General features: G+C 38.7%; 2 protein-coding genes across 2 annotated transcripts; both read left to right on the plus strand.

The window, feature by feature from the left end:
• The first annotated feature begins 9,053 nt into the window (after positions 1-9,053).
• otulina (OTU deubiquitinase with linear linkage specificity a) lies at positions 9,054-11,164 on the plus strand. The gene is made up of 3 exons (XM_035413468.1): positions 9,054-9,273; positions 9,595-9,716; positions 10,055-11,164. The coding sequence occupies exons 1-3, from the start codon at positions 9,160-9,162 to the stop codon at positions 10,479-10,481; spliced, it is 663 nt and encodes a 220-aa protein (XP_035269359.1). The 5' UTR covers positions 9,054-9,159; the 3' UTR covers positions 10,482-11,164.
• A 462-nt stretch (positions 11,165-11,626) lies between these two features.
• On the plus strand, positions 11,627-24,816 carry LOC118225287 (AF4/FMR2 family member 4-like). Its single transcript, XM_035413465.1, has 11 exons — positions 11,627-11,929; positions 12,457-12,719; positions 14,535-15,419; positions 16,410-16,604; positions 17,715-18,056; positions 18,542-18,627; positions 19,251-19,357; positions 19,777-19,920; positions 20,517-20,648; positions 22,317-22,586; positions 22,822-24,816. Exons 2-11 carry the CDS (start codon positions 12,559-12,561, stop codon positions 22,999-23,001), a joined length of 2,502 nt encoding a protein of 833 aa, XP_035269356.1. The 5' UTR covers positions 11,627-11,929; positions 12,457-12,558; the 3' UTR covers positions 23,002-24,816.
• Positions 24,817-25,738: the final 922 nt, after the last annotated feature.

Raw genomic sequence — 25,738 nt, forward strand, 5'->3', positions numbered from 1 at the left:
ACTGTTGTACTCATGTGAATGCACATTAAATGCACATTTATGAAGTAAACCATGCTATAGATTTAAAATTAAAAAACTTAAGGACGATGTTTGCCTATTTGGAGGATGTAAAAACAAATATGTAAAAAATAAATAAACTTTGAGATCTGAGATCACAAACAAGATCATATGTTATCTGGGAGCCTTGGAAGTAGGTTATTTGTACTAAGCGCTTGCAAACTGTTATCTGGACTATTGTAATGCCTTGCTGGCCGGTTTGTTGGCTTGTGCCATCAAGCCACTGCAGCTGGCCCAGAATGCTGCTTCCCGATGGGTCTTCACCCTGCCAAAATCACACAAGCCATGCTCCTTCTGAAAATACTTCTCTAGCTTCTGTTAGCTGCCTTCAATTCAAATCTCTCACGCTGGCCTACCAAGCTGCGAAAGGGGCTGCCGCTTCCTATCTTCAAAAAATGATTTACACCATACACCCCAACCAGACCTCCTCATTCAGCATCCTCCTTCCAGATGGGTGTCCCATCTCTTCAAACACCTGGCAGCCGCTCTGTGCAGACTCTTCTCTGACTCTGGAACAACCTTCCACAATCAATCAGCAATGCCACCATTGTCTAGATTTCCAGACTACACCTCAGTGTTTCTATTTCATTTAAACTAACCCTTTATCTTGTACATCTTGATACATGCACCTTGACTCGATTGTAATGTATACATACCGTATCTTAAACTTATGTTACTTATCTTTTTTAATGTTTGCTTACCATTTGTAATGTACGTTTGTTAGTTGCTTTGGCTAAAACCATCAGCAAAATTATGACATTCTGAATTGCAATTTTTAAAATTTTAAAATATTAATTGACATGTAATGTGACCTATCAACATAACATCCTGTTTTAATGACAGCATAATATGCTTCAGATTTCTTTATTTTTTATGTATAGGCTATCAATAAAAAGCACATTATAATATGTTGCATTGATTAATTGTGTCAAAGCATGTTGGAGTAAATTTTTTATTACACTGGCTTTACTGTATAATTGGATGACAGGAGAATAGTTAATGCTGTGACACTTGCAAGTGTATACACTATATTTAGAGTATATCTCTATGGATATCATTATCTGATAATAACGATGTAGCCCATTATCCATTGGATGAACGTTGTGCTTACAAGGTTGGCAGCAATCATTTCTTTTTCTTGATAAATTACATTTTTGAAAATTAAGCTATCAGTCTCACTTACATTTTTGTAAGCTGATAAATGAGGCCTCCATTCTTTTGTTTCACTGGGTTTTGTTTAAATAGACGCAATCAGGAAATTGCGGCAGCCACAATGATACAGCACGAATCCTCTGCCATGTTTTATTCTGCCAAACATTGCCCAGCAATTCCAGCTAACATGAAGGTGATTGGAACATAAAGATAATACGAGCTTGAAAAGTTCTTGCACAAGCTCTGAACAATTACAAGGATTTCTTTACAAAATGCTTCAGTCACATAAAAATTCTGTCGACATGAGTGCATAGATGAAAAATAAAAATGGGGCCCCAGTCAAAATATAGCATTAATGGATGATCCCTCATTGATATCACCCAGACTCTCCGTGGAAAAATGCAAAAACATAATCATACAGGTTCAAAAGCTAGTGTAACAGTTTATCCTTTTATATGAATTCAAGGTTGAGGTTCAATTTTTTTTATCACCAAGCATTTGGAAAAATAATAGCTTCTGTGACTGTGAACTTGTCCTTTGCATTTAACAAAACACATTTGGAAAGTCCATCCAAGAGCTATTTTCTCTTATGTGAACTTGTAAAGCTAGACATTTGATTTTGATTGGTGAAGCAGTAGATGGAATCATTATGAAAATCAATTTGGAGTTTCCTGGTGATCATATTATAGCCTAATTTAAGAGAAATTGTTAAAATACAAATCCCTATTTTTGCCATAAATTATTTGTTTACTGTATTATTCTATTTAAACATCAAACATTTTAATGTTGTATATAAACAGCAGAAAAAGAAAAAAATGTATTATTATTATTATTAGTAGTATTAGTAGTAGTATTAGTAGTAGTAGTAGTAGTAGTGGTATTATAGTCACATTTGATCTTTGAAAAATAAATTGTTATTAGCCCCTCTGTTTTGTAGTTTTTGTATGTATTTAATAATCATGCAGACTTGCTTTCCAGAACACAAGATTTTTTAACAAGAATGGGAGGCTAAAGCAACCACCAGTTAATATTTCATTCCACACAATTACCGTGGCCATGTGTAACATTGGAGCACTTTTTCATAGCTAAGTAAACTTCATGCATGTTTTTTTATCATCTTCAAGTAATGAAAGAAAGCAAAAGCAAAAAAACACAAAAAAATAAAACGGAACGGGTAAGCCTGCTCTGACTGCATCTCTCAGACTTGCTGATGCTTCAGAGAGAACCATATTCCAACTGCTGTCACTATAACACTTTCAAGGCATCCAGGTCTATTTTCAGAAAAATACCATTACAGTGCTTGAGGTTTTTTTTTTTTTTTTTAATGTTTAAAAACATTTTAAAATAATCCCAGTGGAAAGTTTTTAACCTGACGTATCAAGTGCACATTTAACGTCTCTTCCAAAGAAGTTTATAATCATACAATCATGCAGCTTCCCTGACACTTTTTGCCACAGAACTTCACTGCAGCCATTGAAGGTCAATTTCTTACCACACGTTCCAAATCTTACCCTCCCCCTCTCCCTTTTCTGTGTGTTTGTGATACCTCCTATGTGCGCCTTAGCTCCACACATATGCTCCCATGATATTAAGCATCACTCTTGACAATAAAGCACAGCAGCAGACCTTTCTTTTAGCAGTTTTAGACACGAAAGGGTTTTACGTAACATCAGCCTGATAGAATGAGGCAGAGTGGCCCACCGATCCATTCGATTTGCCCCTTTGTACCGGCCCTAGTAATTTCATTATTAAATATTAACATCCCTTCCTTGGTTTTGAGGGTCCTTAATGAATTGTGATTCGCCGCAGTCATGCAAAACTCCCAAAGAGATGCGCAGAGTGCTGGCTGCAGAAACTAAGTGGACACAATCCTAACCACAGAGGACTTCAAGCAGGATACATTTCCATGATTTGTTTACCTGCTCTGGTGTCCTCCTTCAAAAGTCACGGAACATTGTAAGACTGAGGAAAAGGTGCATTTGTCATTTGGCGTAGATTCCAAACTTGGTTCCCATTTCCACCGTCTACTCAGGTAAGAAAAATTACCGAAATTGGCTGGATGGCCCTATAGGAAGAAAGTGAAATTTTTTTTGTCCCACATCCCCTCCTAGACCGTTTGCTGTATCAACATAATACTTGCATCAATTTGTTCAGAGACTATCTTCTAAAAAAATACTATAAAGCAAGGTAATTCTTAAAACATGGCCACAAACATACCATTTCCAGTTTGTGTGCTTGCCCCCCTTAGTGTGTTTCTGTTGGTCAAGATGTATAAAATATTTTTTAAATAATAAAAAAATTGTTAATTAAAAAGAAAAGACCATTTTTTGTATTTAATGGTGGCTACTCCGATGCTTACTTTAATTTCCTACTATCTACATAATACTTTTTTGTGTCCTATTTTTCTTTTCTCCACAATTTGAAACCCAGAAATTCATACGATTTTAGCAACATCCTCCATCAATTCAGGACATGCACAGTAACAGCAAATTTGCCTCCAGCTTCTAGGCTAATACTAGATGGCACTACTTTCACTAGCCTAGTGAAAACTCTATTATCTACTAGCCTAGTTGCCCAGTTATTGCAAAGGATTTTTAACCAATTATTAAATATAACAACATCATGTTCATTTGTCCAATTAATTTTGTCCTCCTAAAATCAGAAGACTAATTCCTACATGGATCAGCAAATATGAATGTAAATGCCCTCAAATTAAAGCAGACAATCTTCACTTTAAGCTTGTATTCATTGTTTAATTTCAAATGCAATGTGCTGGAGTACAGAGCCAAAACAACAAAGATTGTAACTGTCCAAATATGCACTGCACTGTATTTTGTTGAAGATTCTCATGGATTTGTGGAAGTGGCATCACGTACTACTTGCATCTTAACAATACAGTAAAATAAAATGTAATTATGTATTTAGCCCATGTATGCCTCATCTGAACAAGGTACATAGAATTTATCCACAAATTATTTTCATGTATTTATCCACAAAATATTTTATCTAGATTTTACAAGTCACTATGTTGACATTGCTACATCACTTTAACAGCCCACAGTCATACATACAATTAGATACAATACAATGAATACAATAAAACTACAATTTAGCTTTTCTTAAACAATGTAGTATGTTAAATAAATAATATCAAATACACCTGGTAGGTAATGCATCCAAGCAAGCACTTGTCCAGAAAAAGCTAAAGAAATTTTGCATCAAACCTAAGCCATTTAATAACATGTGATAGGTGTTCCACAGGGATCTGCGCTTAGAGACCTTCTGTTTCCCTTTTCACAGGAACATTTGGATCTGTTACTTCCAATGACTTCCACAATAACCCACCCCCAGTCACACTTTTCCATGTGCATTACCATTGGCATAACTGAGATCTGAACTTGGCTGTCTTAAGATCAGCTTCCCTGAAACAGACCTCTGCTTTCTGGACATAGCTGTATAAATTTAGGCTCCGAAGACATATGGACGCTTCTACAGTGTTGCCCTGCAATGAACCTTGGTGGAAACCTTCATTATGATTGGCCAATTCTTTTTTCACAGAAAAAACATCATATTAGTTCATCACTTCAATACTGTTGCTAACATTAGGCTTTCTTCAGTCTCTTTTCCCAGACCTCTCATTGCCTCTTCATAAAAGTCAAGACCTTGATGCAAGCTGAGATCACATCATTTTCATATTATCAGTCTATCATGAGACATCCCTGCAGGAATTTTTGACTCAGTAATTTCTATTAGTCTGAATGTTCCTCCTCTCCAGTCCAATCTCTCGTTTTTCCACAGCCAACAGTAGAATTACTTAAGTATAATAGTGAGAATTGCATAATCACTCTGAATCCATCTTGACTACAGACCTTGTCCTATATGTAGTACTTACCCCATGTGAAAAAATAGTTTACTAAGTATACTTGATATAAACTTCAATTATACTTCAAGTATTCTTCAGTATGAAATAGTATACTTCAGGTATACTTCAGCAAACTATTTTTTTGCACTGCAAAGTCAATGAAGACATGATATTTTATATATCATCAATTTGTCACTGTGTAACTATAAGTAGTAATATCATGCAAGTTTCTGTTGTAATAAAGTTACAATACCACACAAAAACTATGATATAAGGCTTTACATTTTCTTCAGCATAATTCTATGTTCTTTTTAAGGATAGCAAGTACCACTGGTTTTTGGTAACTGTATTGTGTAATTCTTGCTTTTCTATACGTATTTTTTCTCTTATTTTTTGCTTGTGTGGAATAGATTTAATGTATAAAATATATGCTTTGTAATTCTATTTAATATCTATACTTGGTGATTGTCACAAATAAATCAATAATAATTTATTAAATAAGCAAATCAAAGAATCAGCAGCCAGATCACAATTAAAAATAAAGGTCCTTACACTGTTCATTTAACTGTGAATCATAACACACAGTGACATGCCATTTGTGTTGAGAATAGGTGGGAAGAAATTGCTCTTTGAAGAAGACCAAAATTGGCTCCCTGTATTGAGAACGTACTGCACAGTTGTTGTCGTGCATAGCACTGCCCTGTATTAAAAAGACTGCATACTTGTTTCATCTAACACAGGTTGCTCGCCTCTCCTTGTATGTGAAATATGTGGCCTGGCTTTCATCCAGCATCCTCAAAAAGATTTTGGGTGAGCAAATACCTGTCCAAAAGTAGCAACCTCTTTGTGGTTGCCTTTCATAAGACTGTCTGTAGTGTAGAGTAATAGCTTGGAAAGTGAATTTGAAAACACAAGGCTTCAAGTTTAACTTCTACTCCTATTCCCTCATGTAAAGGAAAAGAACTACTTCAGTAAATATATAACCAAAAAATTGTATACATTGTATCTGAGACAATAATTGGATCTGCAAAAAGAAAAAATATGAGAAAATTCAGGTAACTTCTGCCTCAGAAATTCACACTTTGAAAAGAATGTTTTTTTTTTTTTTTCCGCAACACACTCATGCCCTCAGATCCACATCTAAACCGTATCAGAAGTGATATGGAATTCAGCAGCCTAATCTTTACTTTGCCCTTCCGCCAAACGTGGTCCTGCTACGCAGCCGGACTGTTAAATGCAGCATGGTGAAAAGAGCCGAATCGTCTCAGTTACAAAAAGAGAATCTTGGAGATTCTATCCGGGTGAACAAAATCTGTTGCAAATGGCAAAAATAGGTTATCTGTATCTATATGGTCAAACACATTTAAACCTCATCATGCCTTCAGTAGTCCTAAGAGCCACATGGATTATTTCAAAACAAGACCAGGTAAAAACCTTGTATATGGCTGGACCGGCCAACCAATGGTGTGACCTCATAACTCAGCCGACCAATGGTGTAACTTCATCACTCACTCACTCACTCAGTCAGTCACAGACATTCGCGTTTGTAGGGCTGGCCCCGCTGTTGCGGTCCAGCCAAAAATAAATATGTCCCTGAATATGTCTTTCACATAACAGGAAACATTATGTTTACAATATTTCACAAATAAATACATGCTTGTTTACTTAATTTCTTTTTTATTTATACTGCAAACATAATTTTCCATTAATCGGTGAGAGCATTACTGTCTGTTACACTTTTTTAATGGAGATTAATGGAATACCCCTGTTATTGACAGCTTCACTAAGTGTTCTCTTTTGCTGGAACACTTGGTATACCTGTATGGTGACCATGTACAATATATTTGGACGGCTTTTGGCCAGAGTGTTCTGATATTGCTGGACTTCCTGATTTCATTAACCTTAGTAAGAGCCCAGGACCAGCTGATGCAAAGATGTTTGAATGCTTTAACATTTCTTAATTATTGACTTTTTTAGTTAGTGATTTTTAAATAATATTTTAATAATTTGTGAAGGTCAACAACAGTTTGTCTCATTTATTCTGGGGGTTCCTTTCGTCAACCGTTGGATGACACATGGATTTTACATGTGTGTTACCTCTTTTTACATCTCAGTGAAACAGGAAATATGGGAGGCCACAGTACAGTTCCATGAGATTGAGATGAACTTGAAAGGAAGCATTTTAATGCAGACTTATTTTGTTGGAGTGTAATTACAGAATTATTATTGGTGTGAATAATTGTGACATAAATCTTTTCTTTTTTTAATATTATACATAGTAAGTTATAATATTTATTTTCCCAGGAGTTATCAGATTATTTTATACTACTTCATACTACTACACAGTATACCAAATCATTTAGGGGTTAAGAAAGAGGCATTTAAAATAATTAACTATTAAAATGAAAAGATAGAGCATTTAAGCAGGTATTTATATAATGAGTTATTATATACCTATTATCAATGCATAACACTGAAACAAAGAAAAGCATGACAACAAAGGTTTATAATAATGACATCAAAAATTAGCAATAAACTAAAAAAAGCTTCAATATACAGTATGTATTCACAGGGAGCCTACAATACATTGTATTGCACCAAACATGTATCCTGATAAGCACACATACGTTACTTGCAGCACACTACCATGACAACTCTATGGCTCTTGCTCTTTATTATTATTATTATTATTATTGTTGTTGTTGTTGTTACAACAGGCATAGAAACTGCAGTAATATATAAAAAAAATATAAAGGTAAATTATATAGACATGGACAAACATGTTGAGGTACCAGAGGGACAAATATACTGAAAGTTAAGTAATAAATACAGAAAAATATGAATAAGCAACAACTGATAAAATCTCATAACAAGCCTTTGCATAAGCAGCATAGAACTTTGCTTGGATAAAGCTCCGTTCTTAACTATTAAATATCAACTAAGCTGCATTTGTTTGGACCTTGTATTAATTTACCTTGTTGGCTATCTTTCCTTTTTTTAAATGGCATCTCTGAAGTGAACAAATTCATTTATTAATATCATAATACATAGAAAACGATTTCTGAAGAAGGGCCATATGACATAATTTAAATTGAGCATATGCTGCCATCTAGTGGGTTATATGCCACATTTTTCCATTCCCTGGAGAATGTAATTTAAAAGTACTGTATGAAATTTTAAATCAAATCAGGGAATTTGCAGGTTGCTGTACAGGTTAAGCCACCATTGATCAAGGAAGTACATATGGAAAGGGCAACATCGCAAATGTACAGTATTTTAAATTCTAAATAAAAAATAATGTGTTTCCACAGAGAGGACAATATTTAGTCATATTCTTTGGAATAATAAAATCAAAACATTTAGTAAAAAGCTTCATATAGGCTACATTTATCGGCACTATATCAAAATGTAAATAGCATATTTTATGCATTACATGTGTTTGCCCTTTGATATTATCTACTTTACTTGTAACAGCAACTATAAAGTCATAACCTATAATGTAATAATCCTTTTTACATTGAATGTGAGTTTTTGTGTTATTTTGTATTATTCCTAATATGTTTATTGTTGTTGCTGATTGAAACATTTTTAGTTTTTGTTTTCAAAAAGCACGTAGTAAAGAAAAAATGTCAAGATATTTGCAATATATCTATATTATTTGTATTATATATATATATATATTCTATCACACAATGAGAAATATTTTATTAACAAATCTGGAGTACATGGTTATATTAATGTGCAACTGAATGCACACTGGACTACCATTCGTTCAAAGATAACTGTTTTGCTTAATTGCGGCGTTATGCTTGAATATTCACATAAATACTCAAAACTGAACACTGCTCATTCGTTCCCCGACTAACTACACGTTGCAGACCAATTCCCCATTGACATCTATATAACATGAGCATCTTGACGATTTCCCACCATCTTTTGCTTGCGCAAGAACCAAAACCCAGACGCACTGTAATGACGTACACTGACGTCGAACCGTGTCGCCCTTGCAAACGAGTGCTGAGAAAAAATAGCCATATTTTACCAACTGTTCTTTTTAACCCTAGAGGTAATCTTAAAATTTCGGACTAATGGCTTGGGTAAAATCTGTTTCAGTTGTCAGCGAGGATATCTTTGACGAAGATGGAAATGATATTATTCTTCAGCATAAAGAGTGGAACAACAATATGTCGAAACGAGTAAAGGTGTGACAATTACTTAATCCTTAACTAACGATAGCTAACAAAAAGGCAGTTTTCTTTCATATGACACCGAAGTTAGGATTAGCAGGATTCATTTTACAGACAGTTGTCTAAGTGTCTAATTTTAGGTTTGACTGTAGCCAACAACAGTTGAATTTAGATAACATAGTAGCTAGCTAAGATAGTTACCTTGCGGACATTTCCCCATTGTGTAGTGTTATTGCACGGAGTTTACGTAACGTTGGGTAACCTGTTATCATTGCTATAAACGGATGCAGTCTTTTAGGTGACAGATTAAAAAATAACTTAAATGACTTCTATCAGGACGGCTACAGGGATGGTGTTGACGCAGGGAAGGAGGCATCACTGCAACGTGGTTTTAACATTGGTTATAGGGAGGGAGCGGAACAAATGTCCGTGGTTGGACAGTTGAAAGGAATCCTGAGGTAAGGAGTTTAAGTAATTATTTTTTCATTACTGAGCGTGACATTTTTATAGTAGCAACCACAAAGAGGTTGCTACTTTTGGACAGGTATTTGCTCACCCAAAATCTTTTTGAGGATGCTGGATGAAAGCCAGGCCACATATTTCACATACAAGGAGAGGCGAGCAACCTGTGTTAGATGAAACAAGTATTTTACAATATCACAGAAAATCCCTTTACATATCAATCATACAGAAAGAAAAAAAAAACATAAATTACCACGTGCTTCCGCAATACACCAATTCACCAACTGCTACCATGTGACCAAGCGTTCTTTACATCTTTTACATCCCTCGGTAGTGCATTGCAGTGCTGGTGTCAGCTGCAGCATCCAGGCTCCCCGGCATTCTTCTCCGTCAGCCATCTCCTCCAGGATGTGTCCAGGCATGAGGAGGGTCTGATTGAGAGGATGAAGATGAGCATGGGGCAGCAGCGCCCTCCGCCCAGTGTCGGGGAGATCACAGAGGGCGTCGAGGACCTGGGGATGGAGCACAGCAGCACGGGGTGTGGGGGCGGCGGCTGCAGCAAGGAGGACTGTTGCAGGGAGGAGCAGTCGCCAGACGGAGGCCCTGCCGCGCTGCAAGCCCCCTGCCAGGGCAACACACACCCTGCCTTGAGTGCAGGGGAAAGCATGGAACAGTTATTGAAGAGCTGTATGGACTTGGTGGTGGAACTGGGCCTCCCAGAGGAGCTGTTTGGTCATTTGCAACAGCTGAGTAACCTATAGCTGTGCCAATAGCGTTCACACTCATAAACTATGCATAGATTGTAAACCAAATAAAACCTTGTTTTTAATTGCAAGGAAAGAAAAGCTTGTCGTTTCCTGCGGTTTGTCAGGGCTAGTATGAAGAGGAAAAACACTATCCCTTTATGAACCATGTTGAGATTTTGAACGTATTGAACAAATGGCCACTTAGAGTAGACATTAGATTTTTTGCTGAAAATTACATGCCAGACATGGTGTGTTAATGTCCCAGTAAAAACATGAAATTATTTCCAACTTGATCTTAAGAATGGGGTAAACAAGACTCATTTGTGTGGCATGAATTGGCAGTGTAAATAAAATTACATTTTATTTTCATTCCATTTTTTGACTTGTCATGTAGTGTTAAGAGGTATTTATATTCTGAAACTGAGTATTAAAATATGTATATTTACTGTTGTTTTGAAAGAGGCAGTCATATCAGCATGTACAGGAGATGAAACAGTGGACCTGAGGATCTATTGTTGCCAAAATATTAAATATAGTTGGTAAACAGGTTGCACATGTTATGTAGGCCTGGTAAATTGTACTTGATTTGGTTGTCTGAAAATAGAACAAATCATGTAAATGCTATTATTTATAATGATAACATTGTGTCACAAGTTATTTCATGTTGTTTTCCAAAACAATAAAGAATATAAAATGATTATATTTAAAAAATACATGGATACGAGTTTGACTGTTCGGTGTGTAGTCTTTCGTCCAAGGTAGGTAGGTAGGTGTGTGTGTGTGCGCGCGCACGTGCGTCAGTGAGTGAGTGTGCCAGATGTTGCTGGTTCTGACTCCAGGGCCACGTCTGAATCAGTGCACTCTATTTACTATTACCTACTATTGAGTATACATGGACATCCGTTTGTATTCAATAAAATACCGCACTTGTAACTTCTCAAGTTTAAATGTTTCCCCTTTAAAATGTATCATAAAACAAGAAGCAATAATTGTTTGGGGAAAATTCGTATCTTTCATATGTATTCATAGGTAGCTTTTAAAGCTGTAGTAGACTATGTCTTAACGCGGCCTCAGAAAATAAGTTGAATGTTAGACAAAAAGAGCTGCATGTTTAGTCTAGCATGAGTGGTACGCTATCTTGTCTTGAGTTCGTTAATGAAACGTATGCAATCAGGACTGAACTGTAAACTATGCTTTCCAGTGTGTTCATTTGTTAACAATAGATATCTTGAATACTATGGAAGTAATCTCGTGCCCATTTTAAATATCAAACGACCACATCTCTGCAGAACTGGTTACTTTGAGCAATGCGAGCCTGTTGCCTTAATGCCGTGTGCACTCCGAAGCGGAACGACCAGTCGTCGTACAGACGGAAAGTGAAACTACGCGCACAAAACTTCCTGGTGTGTACGGCCGTTTAGGCGAGAGTGTTATCGATCGAAGGCAGTTGAAGCTGGCCGAAGGTAAAACATGAACGCAATGTAGATTGCAACAATAATTTATTGTCTCATTTAGGCTACATTTTGAACACTGCTTTGATATACAACTACGTGGGATTGATCACGAGGTTACGGACTAACCGGCTTCGTTGTAAACAATTAGTTGCTGAACCTTGTTGATGCTTTAAACGGAACTCTTGTAACAAATTGGAGGCTTTATGATTTTAGACTTCAGGCTTTTGTCTGAAGTATTTTTATTATCAGGCGACGTCTTTTATTGTATTATTTAACACGCCCAGTTAGAGTAATATCAGACAGAAGCACGGCTATTGTAAATTGTAGCTGAACACGCAATCTCTGCCTTCTACATTCCGTGCCTGGCATTATGCTTTGCATAAATCTGCAGACTGAAAGTTACAGACACCCGTATTGCATGTAAAGAGGCAAATCAAATAAATTGCGGTTAAGATTACCGTTCGATGATAGTAGCCCATGTGGTTCTGAAGATCTGTTGTGGAGTGTCTGAATCTGAGTGTGTTTCCTTTTCTCAGTCACGAAGACTACCTCTGGATATGACGTTGCATGTGCTGTTCCTGATGTGGATGCCATAGGCCTTCGTTTTTGTGTTTAATAAACAAGGGGAAAAGTCACAAATGGGGATCTGTTGCTGTAAAGTGAAGTGTGAAAAACACGAAGAACAAAAAGGTTTGCTTGAAAAGACGAGCAAAGGCAGTGAAGAACCTGACAGGGAGAAAGCATGTTCTAAGAAGGAAGATGGAGGTCAAGCTGACTCAAATGGTACCCAAGACAGCAGGTAAATGGGTGACTTGGGTGCATTAGGCTACTTATTCAACAAGTGGTCTAACAAATGTATACTCTAAAACGCAAGCAAGCTATTTAATGTTATATCACCAGCCTTTTCATAATCGGTTACTTTGTTCATGGCGTCTTTTTGCACATGTATTCACAGGCATGTAGCGGTGCATACGCAGAGCAACAGCTATAACAATGGGTCTTTGTAAGTCACCATGTTGTGCATGGAGCTGTTGTATGGATGGGCACACTGGTGGAACAATTACTTATTCAAGAATGTCTGGTGCCAACTCTGTTGTCCCTTTCAGAAACCCTAACTGATCAGGAGACTATTCAGATATACCTTTTTTATAAACAATTTACTAACTCCAATTTGGAGTCAGTTAAAAAGTCTCTTTGCAGATATGCAGAGTGTTATATAAATTCAATTCCATACACATGCAATTCTTTACCTTTGATTCCCGAACAAGTTTAATGTGATTCACTTAAAAACTTTAAAGTGAAAGATTACTTTTAAATTAAAGATTGACTTGCATTGCAAATATGTACCACAGCTACAGTGTGTCAAAAAATAGCATGCCTGTTGCACTGCTGCCAGAAGAGGTACTGTCACAGTAGTAAGAGCTGAGCTTGCCATTGCTGTCACACAATTAATATTTAATCAAGACAATTCAATTGTAGTGCCTTTATTTTATTGTTAAACTGTAAAACATTCTTTCAGAAATTGCAGAGATTGCCAGCCTCTTTCAAAGCCAAATATGTTTGGCTTGAGGACTGTACAGTTCAGGAGTTGCATTTTATTTAAGCTTTCACTTTAGTCTCACTTATCACTTTCAGTGGTTTCTTGAGCATGACCCCTGCTCACTTGATTTCAGTTTCAGTGAATCTTTCCAGTTAGGTAATTTCCCGTATTAACCTGGAGCAAGAGTGAGCTATACTGCTCATTAGCTAGTGAGCTGTTTGTGTTAGCTAGGATTTGTTGTCAGTCCTCACTAGCTTGTCACTATTCTATGTTTAACATGATAAGGGAAAAATAAGAACATTATTGGATCCAGATAGCACTTTGGTCTCAAGTGAAATATTTCAAACTTTTGAAATTTACTATACCCTATAAGTATAGCTCTTGTTGATTGTGTGCATGGTGAATTGTTGAAATGAGGTTTTTGATGTGTAGGCTTTGGATATGTGGTATAACTCTTTGAGACACAGACACTTTGCACTCAGAACATTTTTATTTATGATGCACAAAATTCTCATGGGATTGTTGTGGGTATAACAAAGGCGCAAGAGTATTAAGGTTAGGATATAGTTAGCATGATGGATGCTCTTGCATTTCTCTGATTTATTTCCCTACAAAATCAATTCCTGCTGTAAGAATCAAGAGTTTCTCCTTTGAGGAGGTTACCACAACTGTCCTCTATTCCTTGCAGTTTTGATTTTTGTCAATTATTAACAGTTAAATATTTAGCACTTCTCTGTTTTGAGTAGCCAAGGCCATTCTTGTAAAATAACTTTAACTGCATCCGAAGCGAACCATAACCCATGGATCTCATGCAAAAATGACAAATTGCTCAATGTTAGGTTCATTTCCTGGTATCAGAGTAATTGCATTCATACTGGTTGCTGTCCTGATGAGAGTATGTCCTCAGTTTCTTTGAGGTTCTACTGTATGTCTGTAAACATTACCTTGTTAGTAATTGTAATGGCTAATCCTATATCAATGTCATCTGTGCCATGTATGAACATTACTGTTGACAGAGAAATTGATTTAGAATTCTATTGTTTTAATGTCATCTCATTGTGTCTGTCACAACAGGAAATTGGGAAGTGAGGCGCAGATGGCAGTTGTGCCAGAAATGCAGGTAAACCAAGAGGTGGGCAGTGAAGTTAAAAATCTGGGGACAGCTGAGAACAAATGCCCAGAAGACTGCTCCCCTAAAACTGAAGATGGGCACACAACATACCAGAGTCAGAAGACCAATGAGAGGAATTTAGAAGATGAAAAGACAGGAAGTGGACATGTAGTGTGTCCTGTCCTCAAAATTGAGACTACACGTGTAGAAGACCTCCCTAAGCTAGAGAACCTGCAGGATAAAACAACTACAAAAAAAGCTGAGAGTGAACTCTCTTCCTCCAAATCTGAAAATGCCCACAGAATAGACTTTTCCCTGAAGAGTGAGTCTATAGAGGTAGCAGACCCCTCTCTTAAGAGTGACTTTGAAGGAGGTGCAGATCCCTCCCTTAGTAGTAAACCAATAAAGGTAGAATACCCCTCCTTAAAGGGTGAACTCACAGAGTTAGAAGATCCATCTCTCAAATGTGAACCTGTAGAGTTAAAAGACCCCTCTCTCAAGAGTGAACACATTGCGGTAGTTCAGCCTAATTTTAACAGTGAGCCTGTTGAGGCAGTGGACCCCTCCCTTAAGAATGAGCCTGTAGAGACAGTGGACCCCTCCATTAAGAATGAGCCTAAAGAGGTTGCGGACTCTTCCCTTAAAAAGCAGATCATAGAGGTAGTGGAACCCACCCTAAAAAGTCAGTCTTTACAGTCAGAGGAGCGCTTACCTGGGCCCCAGGACGTGAAGGCAGAAGACCCAACCCCTAAGGCTGTTGATGGAGCTGCTGTAGGTCCTGATACAGTGTTCCCCGATGAAGCCTCCTCACTGACTGATCATAAACCTTGCTTGGGAAGTCTATCCAGGTAAGGTGTGATGCACCATCTGATAGTTTGGACTGCTGGTTTTGTTTCCCTGTCCTCACTACAGTCACCAGTAACTTTTCTGTTGACTAGGGGTGTACTGAATTCATACTTTTTAGTTTGGCCAAATGTTACATCTGCAATAAAATATGTACCATTTAATTATGTGTTATTTAAAATGAAAACAAATATAGAAACCGATGCAGTTTTTAATTAAATTAATAGATCCTTCCTTGGCCAAAACGGGATCTCTCAGACAACAAGAGGAACTTTACCTGTAAGAACATATTGTTAAACATACCAGGATTACTTACTATAATGAAGCTTTTATTATAGGAAATTTGGCACAAGTAGCTCTCCTTGATAGTTGATTTCATTACAATAAATGTGAGCGAAACATAGTCTGAGCTGTGCAAATTGGTGAGCTGGAAATTCCTGACCAGTTTGCAAGAACAGTGATTCATAAGCAAAGTATATATTTAGGTTAGGGGTGGGAACGTGTACTTGGGTAAACAATTACTCTCCAACAGATTCTCCAACCTCCAACGTTTAGAATAAAATGTAATCTGAAAATCGCAAATCTTTTTGTTTTTGTCTTTCAAAAATCGTCTTTCAAAAGAGTATGTACAGCCTTCGTGTTGCACTTCCCCCAGTTCGCTATCTCACCGAGGGTGACAGATAGGCTAAAGCCATGCCTGGTAATGATTTAAAACAGGCTTTTATCTTATTCATTGTCATGCTGGCTAGCCTACGCCAGAGAAAATGCTAAAATTTAAAAAGAACAATGGAAAGTAAATGCAAGGACAAATCAGCTTGTAATCGTTTAAAGAAAATGTCCCACCTCTAATTTAGGTAGCCATAAGCTAATTAAGTAAAATGGAATTTAATGTTTTTAAGTGGAATTTGCTGTTGTAGGCAGATTGAGGTTAATGGTCTTTTTCATACATTATGAATACATTGTACAGGCATTTGTCGCATTGTCGCATTTGACAGGCCAGCAGATGAAGAAGCTGCAGAGATGGTGAGTGGCACACTCAACCTGGAAGGAGAGTCTGAGCATAAGGACCATGCTAGTGAGGGTGATGTTCCAGCAACTGTCAAAGAGACATCAGATGTGAATGAAGACAACAACTCATCCAGCCAAGCTAAAAAGCCCTCCGTTATCGATGAGCTCATAACCAGAAAAAGGTGACAGCAGGAGACCGTCTTCCTGGGTGGCCACAAGGGGTCGGTAAACTGCTACAAGAGTATTCCGTTGCTCTGGTTCAGTTAGGCCTGTAGAGACGCTCCAAATTCTTTCCCTTTTATGAATGAAACAAATAAGTGGTGGAGTAAATGACTGACTGACTGTTTAATGCATTCACACTTGTTGTCTTTCTATCAGGCTCTGATAACCGTAGTTTGATGTCTAATTTATTATCACTCTGAACTGTCAGGCATACTGGGATTAGAACTAGAACAAGCAGGCAAACAAATATAGGTACTTTTGTCTGTTTTAGACAAGTCAAGTCAGGTGTCACATTCCTGGCAAGGAGTCAAGCAGTCATATGATGTTTACACTTTACCTTAAAGGAATTTAGCTCAGGAAAATCAAGTATTGTCACCCTGGCAGACCTGAAATGAGTTTACTGACTTCTGCAAATGTCAGAGAATGAAAGAAAATAAGATTATTCAAAATGTACATTTAAATTTTTGAAGGTGTTCATTTATGGGAGGAAGTTGAGAATTGCGATGCAGTATACTTATTTGTTCTACTGTTTAGTGGAAAATCCGATATCAGTAATCTGTAATGAATGATGTTCTATGTACACACATAACTTGTTGGGAGTGACATGGGCAGTTCAGAAACTGGGTGTTTGAGTGCCAAAGTAGATGAGGAGCTTGGCTTGTAACCACAGTGTTCCTGGTTTTATGGCTTGTGTAATAATCGGGTACCCTTGGACCCTATGTTAGAGTTTTCATGCATCATGGTTACACTACCCTTTAGTAAAGTATAACAAAAAAAGAACTGAATTTATGCCACTGATATAGTAGCTTACTGTGGATGTGACGGGGTTAAAAACTGGGCTGATGAGTGAAAAGATTGTTCACTACTATGTTCATAATGAGGAGGTTGCTGGTATGAATCCAGGTTATGAAATTCCCTGCTTTCGTCATTAATATGGAAGTTGTCATGCATCCGTATTGCGCTTCCCTCTGAGATTTCCTTGCAGCCTCACTGTCACTGTAACAGCAGTGTTGTTCACTTATTTTCTGCTCATCAGGGTCTTTGTTTGCAGCCATGTTTTCTTCTTGTAGTTGCACCACTGAGGAGGAGGAGGAGCCTGAGGATCCAGAGGCTAAGATGGTGGTACTGCAGGTAGTGCCATCCCTACAGGGGATTGCGCAAGATGTAGAGGAGGAACTGGAGGTGGAAGTGAAGAAAGTTGAGGGAATCGGGGGAGAGTCTGATGAGAGAGAGGAGGAAGGGGACGCCTCCAAGACGACCGAGGCCGGTGGCAAGGGTAAAACGATGGAGCGAAACAGTCCTACTGAAACCCAGGAAGAAAACGCAAGCCCGGGCAGCCCATTGATGGTTCAACTGAAAACTGAGCCATTGTCATCTGAACATGGCATTACCGTTGTGACGGAAGCAGAAAGGTGTGATAATGTGCCTAGTGGTAATGATTCAGTTGCGGCTGATATCTGTAAATATCCATTATAGCTGCAGATGTTATTATGCAGATGTGTTTGCTTCTTTCCCCCTTCTTGAGGAAATGGTCTATAATTGAGTACATACAGAATGATCCATACCTGGATTTCTTTGTAAAGACTAGCCTGAAATATGGAGAGGTGGAGCTCTGAAAGCTCAGAAATATCACAAGTAGACTGGAGTGACAGATTTCATCTTTAATATTGAAACGTTGATCCCACAAAAAGTATTACTATATGAAACGATTTAAAATATATTTAACAAACATTTTATTTGAAATACTGAAATTTGTATTTGTTGTAATATTTAAGTCTGTAGATGTTAAAATGGAAAAATATATATTTAAAAGCATTCAGTAGGTAAAGTAAAAGTCCTGGAAAATCTGTTCAGTCTTCTCTCAACCCTTCAGCCCTTCTCACTATGCCTTTTCCAGTTTTGAGGACTTATACCGTTCGGAAGAGGATATTATCAAGGACAATAGCGAGCATGGAAAGATGGAGCCACTGATCCAGATAACACGTAAGCCATTCCCATTCAAGAGACCTGGTTCATTACAGGCAGCTAGCCCCAACACACACCAGGGCCTTTAACTTCCCTGCAAAAGTAGTTGGAGTGCAAATTTGTCCACACTGTACATAACCATGGCATTTTAAAGATGGTGCTTGAATAAGGGGGGAATAGATCTGGGATTTTTGGAAGGACACAGTGCCAAAGCACTGATGTGTTCCTGATTGTTCAATGCGTTGATGTGGCATGACACTCATAAAAGACCAGAAGCTGTAGATCAGGGCTGCTCAACCCTATTCCTGGAGATCTTCAATCCTACCCTAACAACGCGTACCTCATTCAACGACTAGAGATCTTGTCAAACTGCTAATTAGTAGAGTCAGGTGTGCCAAATTAGGTTTGTAATGGAAATCTACAGGATGGTAGATCGCCAGGAACAGGGCCGGCAGCCCTGCATTAGATGATAGCAGTAGATGATAACGTTTCTGACAAGCCTATTCATCGTCAGGCACTTGAAAGGGTCTGTCTGGGCACGTTTGCAGGTAGATGGGGAAGTCTGTTGAGCACGACGTGCATTTTGACGTGATGAAAGTGTTGTGGAATGAATTGTGCATGTTCCGTGTCTCTGGGTCCAGTTCCCGGGGTTCAGGACAGGAGCAGTGTGGCGCCAGGGGTGAACATTCTGTCCTACGGTCAAGGGGAGTGGAAGGGCAACACAGCCAAAAGTGCCCTCATCAGAAAGGTTGGTTTCTGCATCAGCCTCTGTGAGCCCTTTTTTGTTTCATAGTGTTTCCTGCCCTTTGCCATATAGAGGCGGTTTTGGAAAGGACTCTGAATCTTTGGTCTTGCAAAGTTTCATCAAACCCTAGCCTTATTAAATGGCCTTGGTAGAATGCATTAACTCTTCTTTGACCAATATAAATGTTTGAAACAAAGATGACATCAAAGACTTTCGAGACATCATTCTTTGAGGTATCTAGAGTATTGGCATAAGGGAATAAATTTGTCTACGTGTTAGAGCGTTTGAGACTTCCCTCCCGAAATATTTTTCAGAATGTCTTGAAGGCACTTTTCATGACCTTGTTATGGTAAAGAAGAAGAGTCATTTGTGTGGATCATGTGACTGACTCACTGACTGGCTGTTACCTGTTTTGCCTACAGGGGTACTCAGAGCTGTCACAGAGCTTTGAGGGCCTGCGAAGAGTCAGGGGTGATAACTACTGTGCCCTGAGGGCTACCCTCTTCCAAGTCCTTAGTCATAGTAACAAGCTTCCTGCCTGGATTGAGGATGGTGACATCACACTGGTATGAGGCAATCATTGTAGCACCAGAGATAGTTTGGAGAAAACAAAACCGACAGGCGCTATAGTAGGAAGTTAAAACCAAGTTGTGAGTAACGTGTACATTTGGCCGTGAATGCTTTGTATAGGGTTTAGTACTTGCTGAAATGTGCATTTATGAAAGTGGAAGTATAGTACTGAAAGCCTGGTTGTTTACTAAGATGAAAAGAAAGGCAATACACCACAAGGTGGTGATGTCCGTTATTACGATAATTCGATAATTTATCATTGTGGCATATTGTCCAGTCCGATGTAGTTGTAATCTTGAATTTAGCTGTTATTTGCTGAAATGTTTAAAATTTGAAATTTGCATAATTCTCGAAGTAGGAGCAAAGGTTGAGATAAAAGGAAGTGTAACATACTGTACGGAACATTTTGTCTGGAATTTCCAATTGCTTTGTTTCATCTCCTCTGGCTTAGACCCAGGTGCAAAAAAAACAAGTTGTAATAAATTCTGAAGCTGTCATACCAGACACTGTCATCACAGTCAGCAGTTGTTTTTTGTTATTGCAGAGAAGTCTTGCCTGAGGCCATTGCAGTTCTCATGTTCTTGTTCTACAGTTGCCAGAGAAGCTTGCAGCGGAGATGGAGCCAGTTGAGAGCTGGAAGTTTCCCCTCGGGTGTATTGAGGCAGGAGAAAAGGAGGGTGCCATCGAGCAGCTGAAACGTCACCTGAGGCTCCTCCAGAAAACGGTGAACCTCATTTGTGTTTACGTCACTTCTTTGCTGTGTATAGCCCCCTTTGTGTTACACCAAGGATCTGATCAGGAGAGTACCTTTAGCTATAATGGAATTTTTCAGCTGATTAACCCATTGGACCTTCGCCCTGGTCTTTGAGAGCCACAGGGTGCAGCTGTCACGCATCACTTCATTGTTCTTAAGCCGATCGAGCAAGTAACTCGCCCCACCTGTTTTCCTGGATGTGAGCTGGTTGGGGAATGTAATGGGGACGTGAAGCACTTGGCAATAGGATACTTCTTAATTTGCTTTTTTCCCTTGGATATGAATGCCCTGCATTAAAATTTGAAACTGTCCCATATTTGCTAGAAAATAAAGTTCACTTTCCTTGCAGCTACTAGCACTAGGGTGCAGCCATCTTGGTTTGCCATCCGGCAAGTTACGGCTTGGCGGGGCATGCCCTGTAATCTATACAGCCCCGAGAGTTAGACACCGAAATAAGCACAAAGACCAGACTCTCAGCCCTTAAGAACATTACGTTCTGCACCTTCTGACCTCTTTTAATCACACAGAATCCAGATACAACTTCACACGCCAACACAATACAACACCTCTGGTACCCAACCCTATTCATGATTCAGACAGCTACAGGGCTACATGGTAGGCCCTAAAACCTAAATTGCCTGCTATTGCTTGTTCTGGGGGCTACAGCTGCAGCAACAATGTTACACACAGTGATCAAAATGACCAAGCATACAGGCAAAATAAATGATGGTCAGTTTGACCATTTAAGTTCATTCCAATCTAAGTAAGTGTTTATTACTGTATGTTCTTATGGAATATTGATATTCAAATTATATCAGCATGTTCAATACATATGTTTAGGAAAAGTCACAAAGGGGGAGCCATATGAGTTTTATGATGGAAGGTTTATTGATTTTCTCAACGATCAAATTGACCACTGTGGCATTTCTAGTGTTAATGACTTTTTAAGTAGGCTACTATCGCCACCTTGCAAACGCTACATTCTAAATTAATGTTAGCTAGGTCTATAGATCATCTACCGACATAAAAACAATTATCGTATCGTGTCGGGCTATCGTATATTAAATGCCCCATTAAAAACACTTTCTACTATCCATTTAAAATATGACAGACACATGTATTTGTTTGTAATTCATGGCAAAGGAAAAATGAGTGAATCTCCATTTATGTGTTTCTTTGAGCTAGAATGTATGTGTGTTTGCATGTACAATGTTTACAACGTACAACATTGTACATGCAAGTTAAGCATACTAAATACTGTCTATAAGTCATTAATTAAAACTTGCAAAATCACAAGCCATTAAAAGTATTGAGGCCAAAATGAGGCCAAGTTGTCTGCTTTTATATAGCCTAATAACTGACTAATGCTTTGCTTGGTAGTTAATGGGAGACAGAAGCTTTGGTAGCTGTGTGAAACAAAAGTGGCAGTTGCTAGGCATCGAGGAAGGCGAGGCTGAGAAGAAAGCACTTTACGGGCACGTCCTTGTATGCCTGCCTGTGCGTTCTTCCGTACGCCCGCCTCTGTGCCTTCACACGAATGTGTTCATTTGCGGTGTTCATGCGTCTCTGATCGATCTGAACAGCTGCGTTTGTTTTCCTCTCTGGGCCTGCCGTGTCTCTGTCCGCGCATGCGAGCAGTGGCGGGCAGTGGCCAAGGCGGACGGCGCGGAGGAGAGGCGGAGCCTGTGCGAGGCCATGTTCCAGGGCGGGGAGGAGGAGCACGCCCTCCTGGAGGCCGTCAAGCTCCTGATGCTGAGCTCTGCGGTGGAGCTGCACGCGAGCATGGAGAGCGGCAAGGATGTGCCCATGTTCTGCCTGCTCCTGTTCGCCCGCGACGACTCCGACTGCCCCCGCACGTTCCTCACCAACCACCTGAGCCACGTCGGCTTCAGCGGCGGCCTGGAGCAGGTGAGGACAACCCCCTGGAAACGCTTTCCCAAACAGTGGGTTGCAACCCTCTGGCGGGTTGTGGGAAAGCTTGAAGTGGGTTGCAAGTTGACATGTGAAACAAATGACTGTACATAACCGAATTCTAGACCAAGATTATTACCGTAAATGAAAACTGAAAAAATAGGCCAGTTTTTCCTCTTTAGATGCAGGTAGCTATATAAAAATAATTGAAGTTATCTCTCTCGTCCGGCAGGTGGAGATGTTTCTCCTGGGGTATACTCTGCAGCACACTATCCAGGTTTACCGGCTATATAAGACAGACACAGAGGAGTTCATTACCTACTACCCCGATGACCACAAGGAAGACTGGCCCCTGGTGTCTCTGGTCACTGAGGATGACCGGCATTACAATGTCCTTGTGGGAAAAAACTGAAGGCGTTTGATTCCCCAGAAGCCCCATCAGAAGCCTATTGACCAGACTAATCTCAGTCTTTAATTTGGTCAGTTAAAAACATTTTTTTTTTTTACCTCTTTTTATGTAATTGTTTGCTGTAGTACAGTAAGGGATGCAATGTATTAAATTAATGTAGTAAACTAAACATGAAAAGCTAATGAATGCATTTCTCGTTTTAAAATTAACAGCTTGTTTTTCAATTCTGGGATTGCAATTATGTTTGGAATCAAAACCAGCGTACACAGGGGGTCCCCAGGACAGTTTGGGAACCACTGGCCTAAAGAGCATTCAACACTGTGAAGATTTGTCTTGAACACCCCAAAAGTATATTTTACAGAAAAGAACATCCAGTTTCTTCATGGCTGGCCTGGTGTGGTACAGCAGCTTTGTAACACCTTTCTGAGCTTTCTTAGCTCAACAACACCAATGCAGGCCTAAGAAATGTTAGCAAGCTTAAGAACCAATCAGACATTTAATTATTGTATATCATTGTGACTTGTTGAACCAGCTTAGCTTCATGTTGTAATGATACAGAGCTGCAAGGCCTGCTCGAGGGCACCCTTCTGGATCTGGATTTCAGCAGTCCTGACGTGGTGGTTTGTAAAGCAGATAAATGATGCGTCTCACATCGCTATCGCAGTGGGACACACAAGCTGATAATGTTCCATCATAGAGTCTGTGCCATAAAAGGGTAGTTACTCACTGCATTCTGCGATTGGAGCAATTCTCCTTTGGAAAATGTGTTTTTTCCCCACTGAATTTCGTATACTGAAATAACACATTGGGTTACATGTAAAGTTTCAAGATTGGGATAACAAAAGAAGTTGCTTGGTGATTTGTTAAGGGCGATGGTCCTGTTAGTGTGATGTTCCTGTTTTCTCATGTGACTGTTCAGAATATTGCCAAAGTGATTTAGCTAATGAAGGAAGCTGCTAAAATGTATGGTCTCTGTCCTGTGTGTGTAGAACAAACTCGGGTGTTTCTTCTGTTCTCACTGCACTATTGAACATTGTGTGCTGTGCTCTTCCTGCAGAAGTAAACCAATGAAATGTATCTGATGGTGTCCACCTAGTTTTTGGATGAAGAGTGTAATGCCTTGCTTGATAGGTCTAATATACAGGTGTATTAAATGACTACTGCTTTTCATGCACTGTTACCAAGAGTTCCCAGCAGTATGGTATCCAACATCCACAAGAAGGTGCTCACAAAGTATTTTCCTTCTATAATATATATTGTATATAGTAGTTGATGCTTTCTTGTTATTTTCAACAAGTATTATAGATGATGTCATTTATTGTAGTGTATTAGCACACAGATAAGTCTTGGAGGGCCACAGTTTCTGCATGTTTTTTGCTTTCCTTTTCAATCAGCAGTCAATGTATATCTTTGAGACGAGGCATGTGGACTGTAAACAATCTATGACTCAAAGCAGGGGTGTCCAATCTTATCCAAAAAGGGCCAGTGTGGGTGCAGGTTTTTGTTTAAGCTCAGAACTATGACACCTGATTCTACTAATTAACTAATCATGGTTTTCAATCAAGACTTTGATAAGTAGAATCAGGTGTCAGAGAGCTGGGCAAAAACAAAAACCTGCACTAGGCCAGATAAGATTGGACAGTCCTGACTTAAAAGTCACTTTTCTGAAAATGCACCAAAAAGCGGACACTGAGGCCTTGCAGAACTGGAATCTGAACCCCCTGCATTAACATATCTATGTTAGGCAGTGGAGGCATGTGATGTAAATCTTAGCCCACGTTTGAAAAGAAAGGATTAAATAAAAAATGCAACAATGAATGTGAACCAACCTTTATTTAACAATGCTTTTCAGTTCCTTTTTCATAGATATGAATGTGAGAAGTCACTTTCTTTTGGCATGTGACAAAACACAAAATGGACCCATGAGCTGCCTGCTACAACCTTTAACAAAAGAAACTACTTTGAAAATATGTATGTATACCTGTGCGTTTCTGTAAATGGAAATTAAATGAAGAGAGTTAGCAACAAAATAGACATAGCTGAATGCATAATGGAATCTATCCTGAGATTAAAAAGAGCAATGCCCAGAACAAGTAAAAACTTGTAACAGAAGTAACACATTGAATAGGAAACTTAACGTCCACAGTTCTGACCCCTCCCTGTCATGTAGTTTGCACAATGGGTCACCCAATCAAAACTCAAAACATTGTTTGAACATCAACACCATTATATGATTAAAAAAGCACCAACTTACATCACACATCAAAATGCCACCACCTCTATGTGATAATAAATATAAATGTAATATCTATAGATATAGCAACCCTTAGAAACCACTTGCAGCTAAAGCAGTGATCAAAGCCATAGCAGAACTGCTCATTAATCTTGGAAAATAAAAGTCATAAGAGGAAGCACAATGACCTGTTTTGGTCTTGTGTATTCATTGTACAGTCATAGTAAAAAGTCGTGTTTGAATGAAAATCAACCTCTTAACAGTCCTTTTGAATGCTTCTTGAAGGTAGCAACATGAAGAAAGTTCAGCAGACAGAAAAAAGTTGATGTCAAAACTTTGCTTTGGTTTAGCTTGGTATCTTCATTGTCTTGCATTAGTCCTAATTAACAAAAGGTGGAAGATGTCTATATATAAATATGTAGTACAAATATAAATATGCTGTATCATCAAGATTTATAATATATATGATTTTAAATATATCGATATCATCTTATTAGAGTTTGCGGA

The sequence above is a fragment of the Anguilla anguilla genome, chromosome 4, assembly GCF_013347855.1.
Source record: "Anguilla anguilla isolate fAngAng1 chromosome 4, fAngAng1.pri, whole genome shotgun sequence".
NCBI classification, from domain to species: Eukaryota; Metazoa; Chordata; class Actinopteri; order Anguilliformes; family Anguillidae; genus Anguilla; species Anguilla anguilla.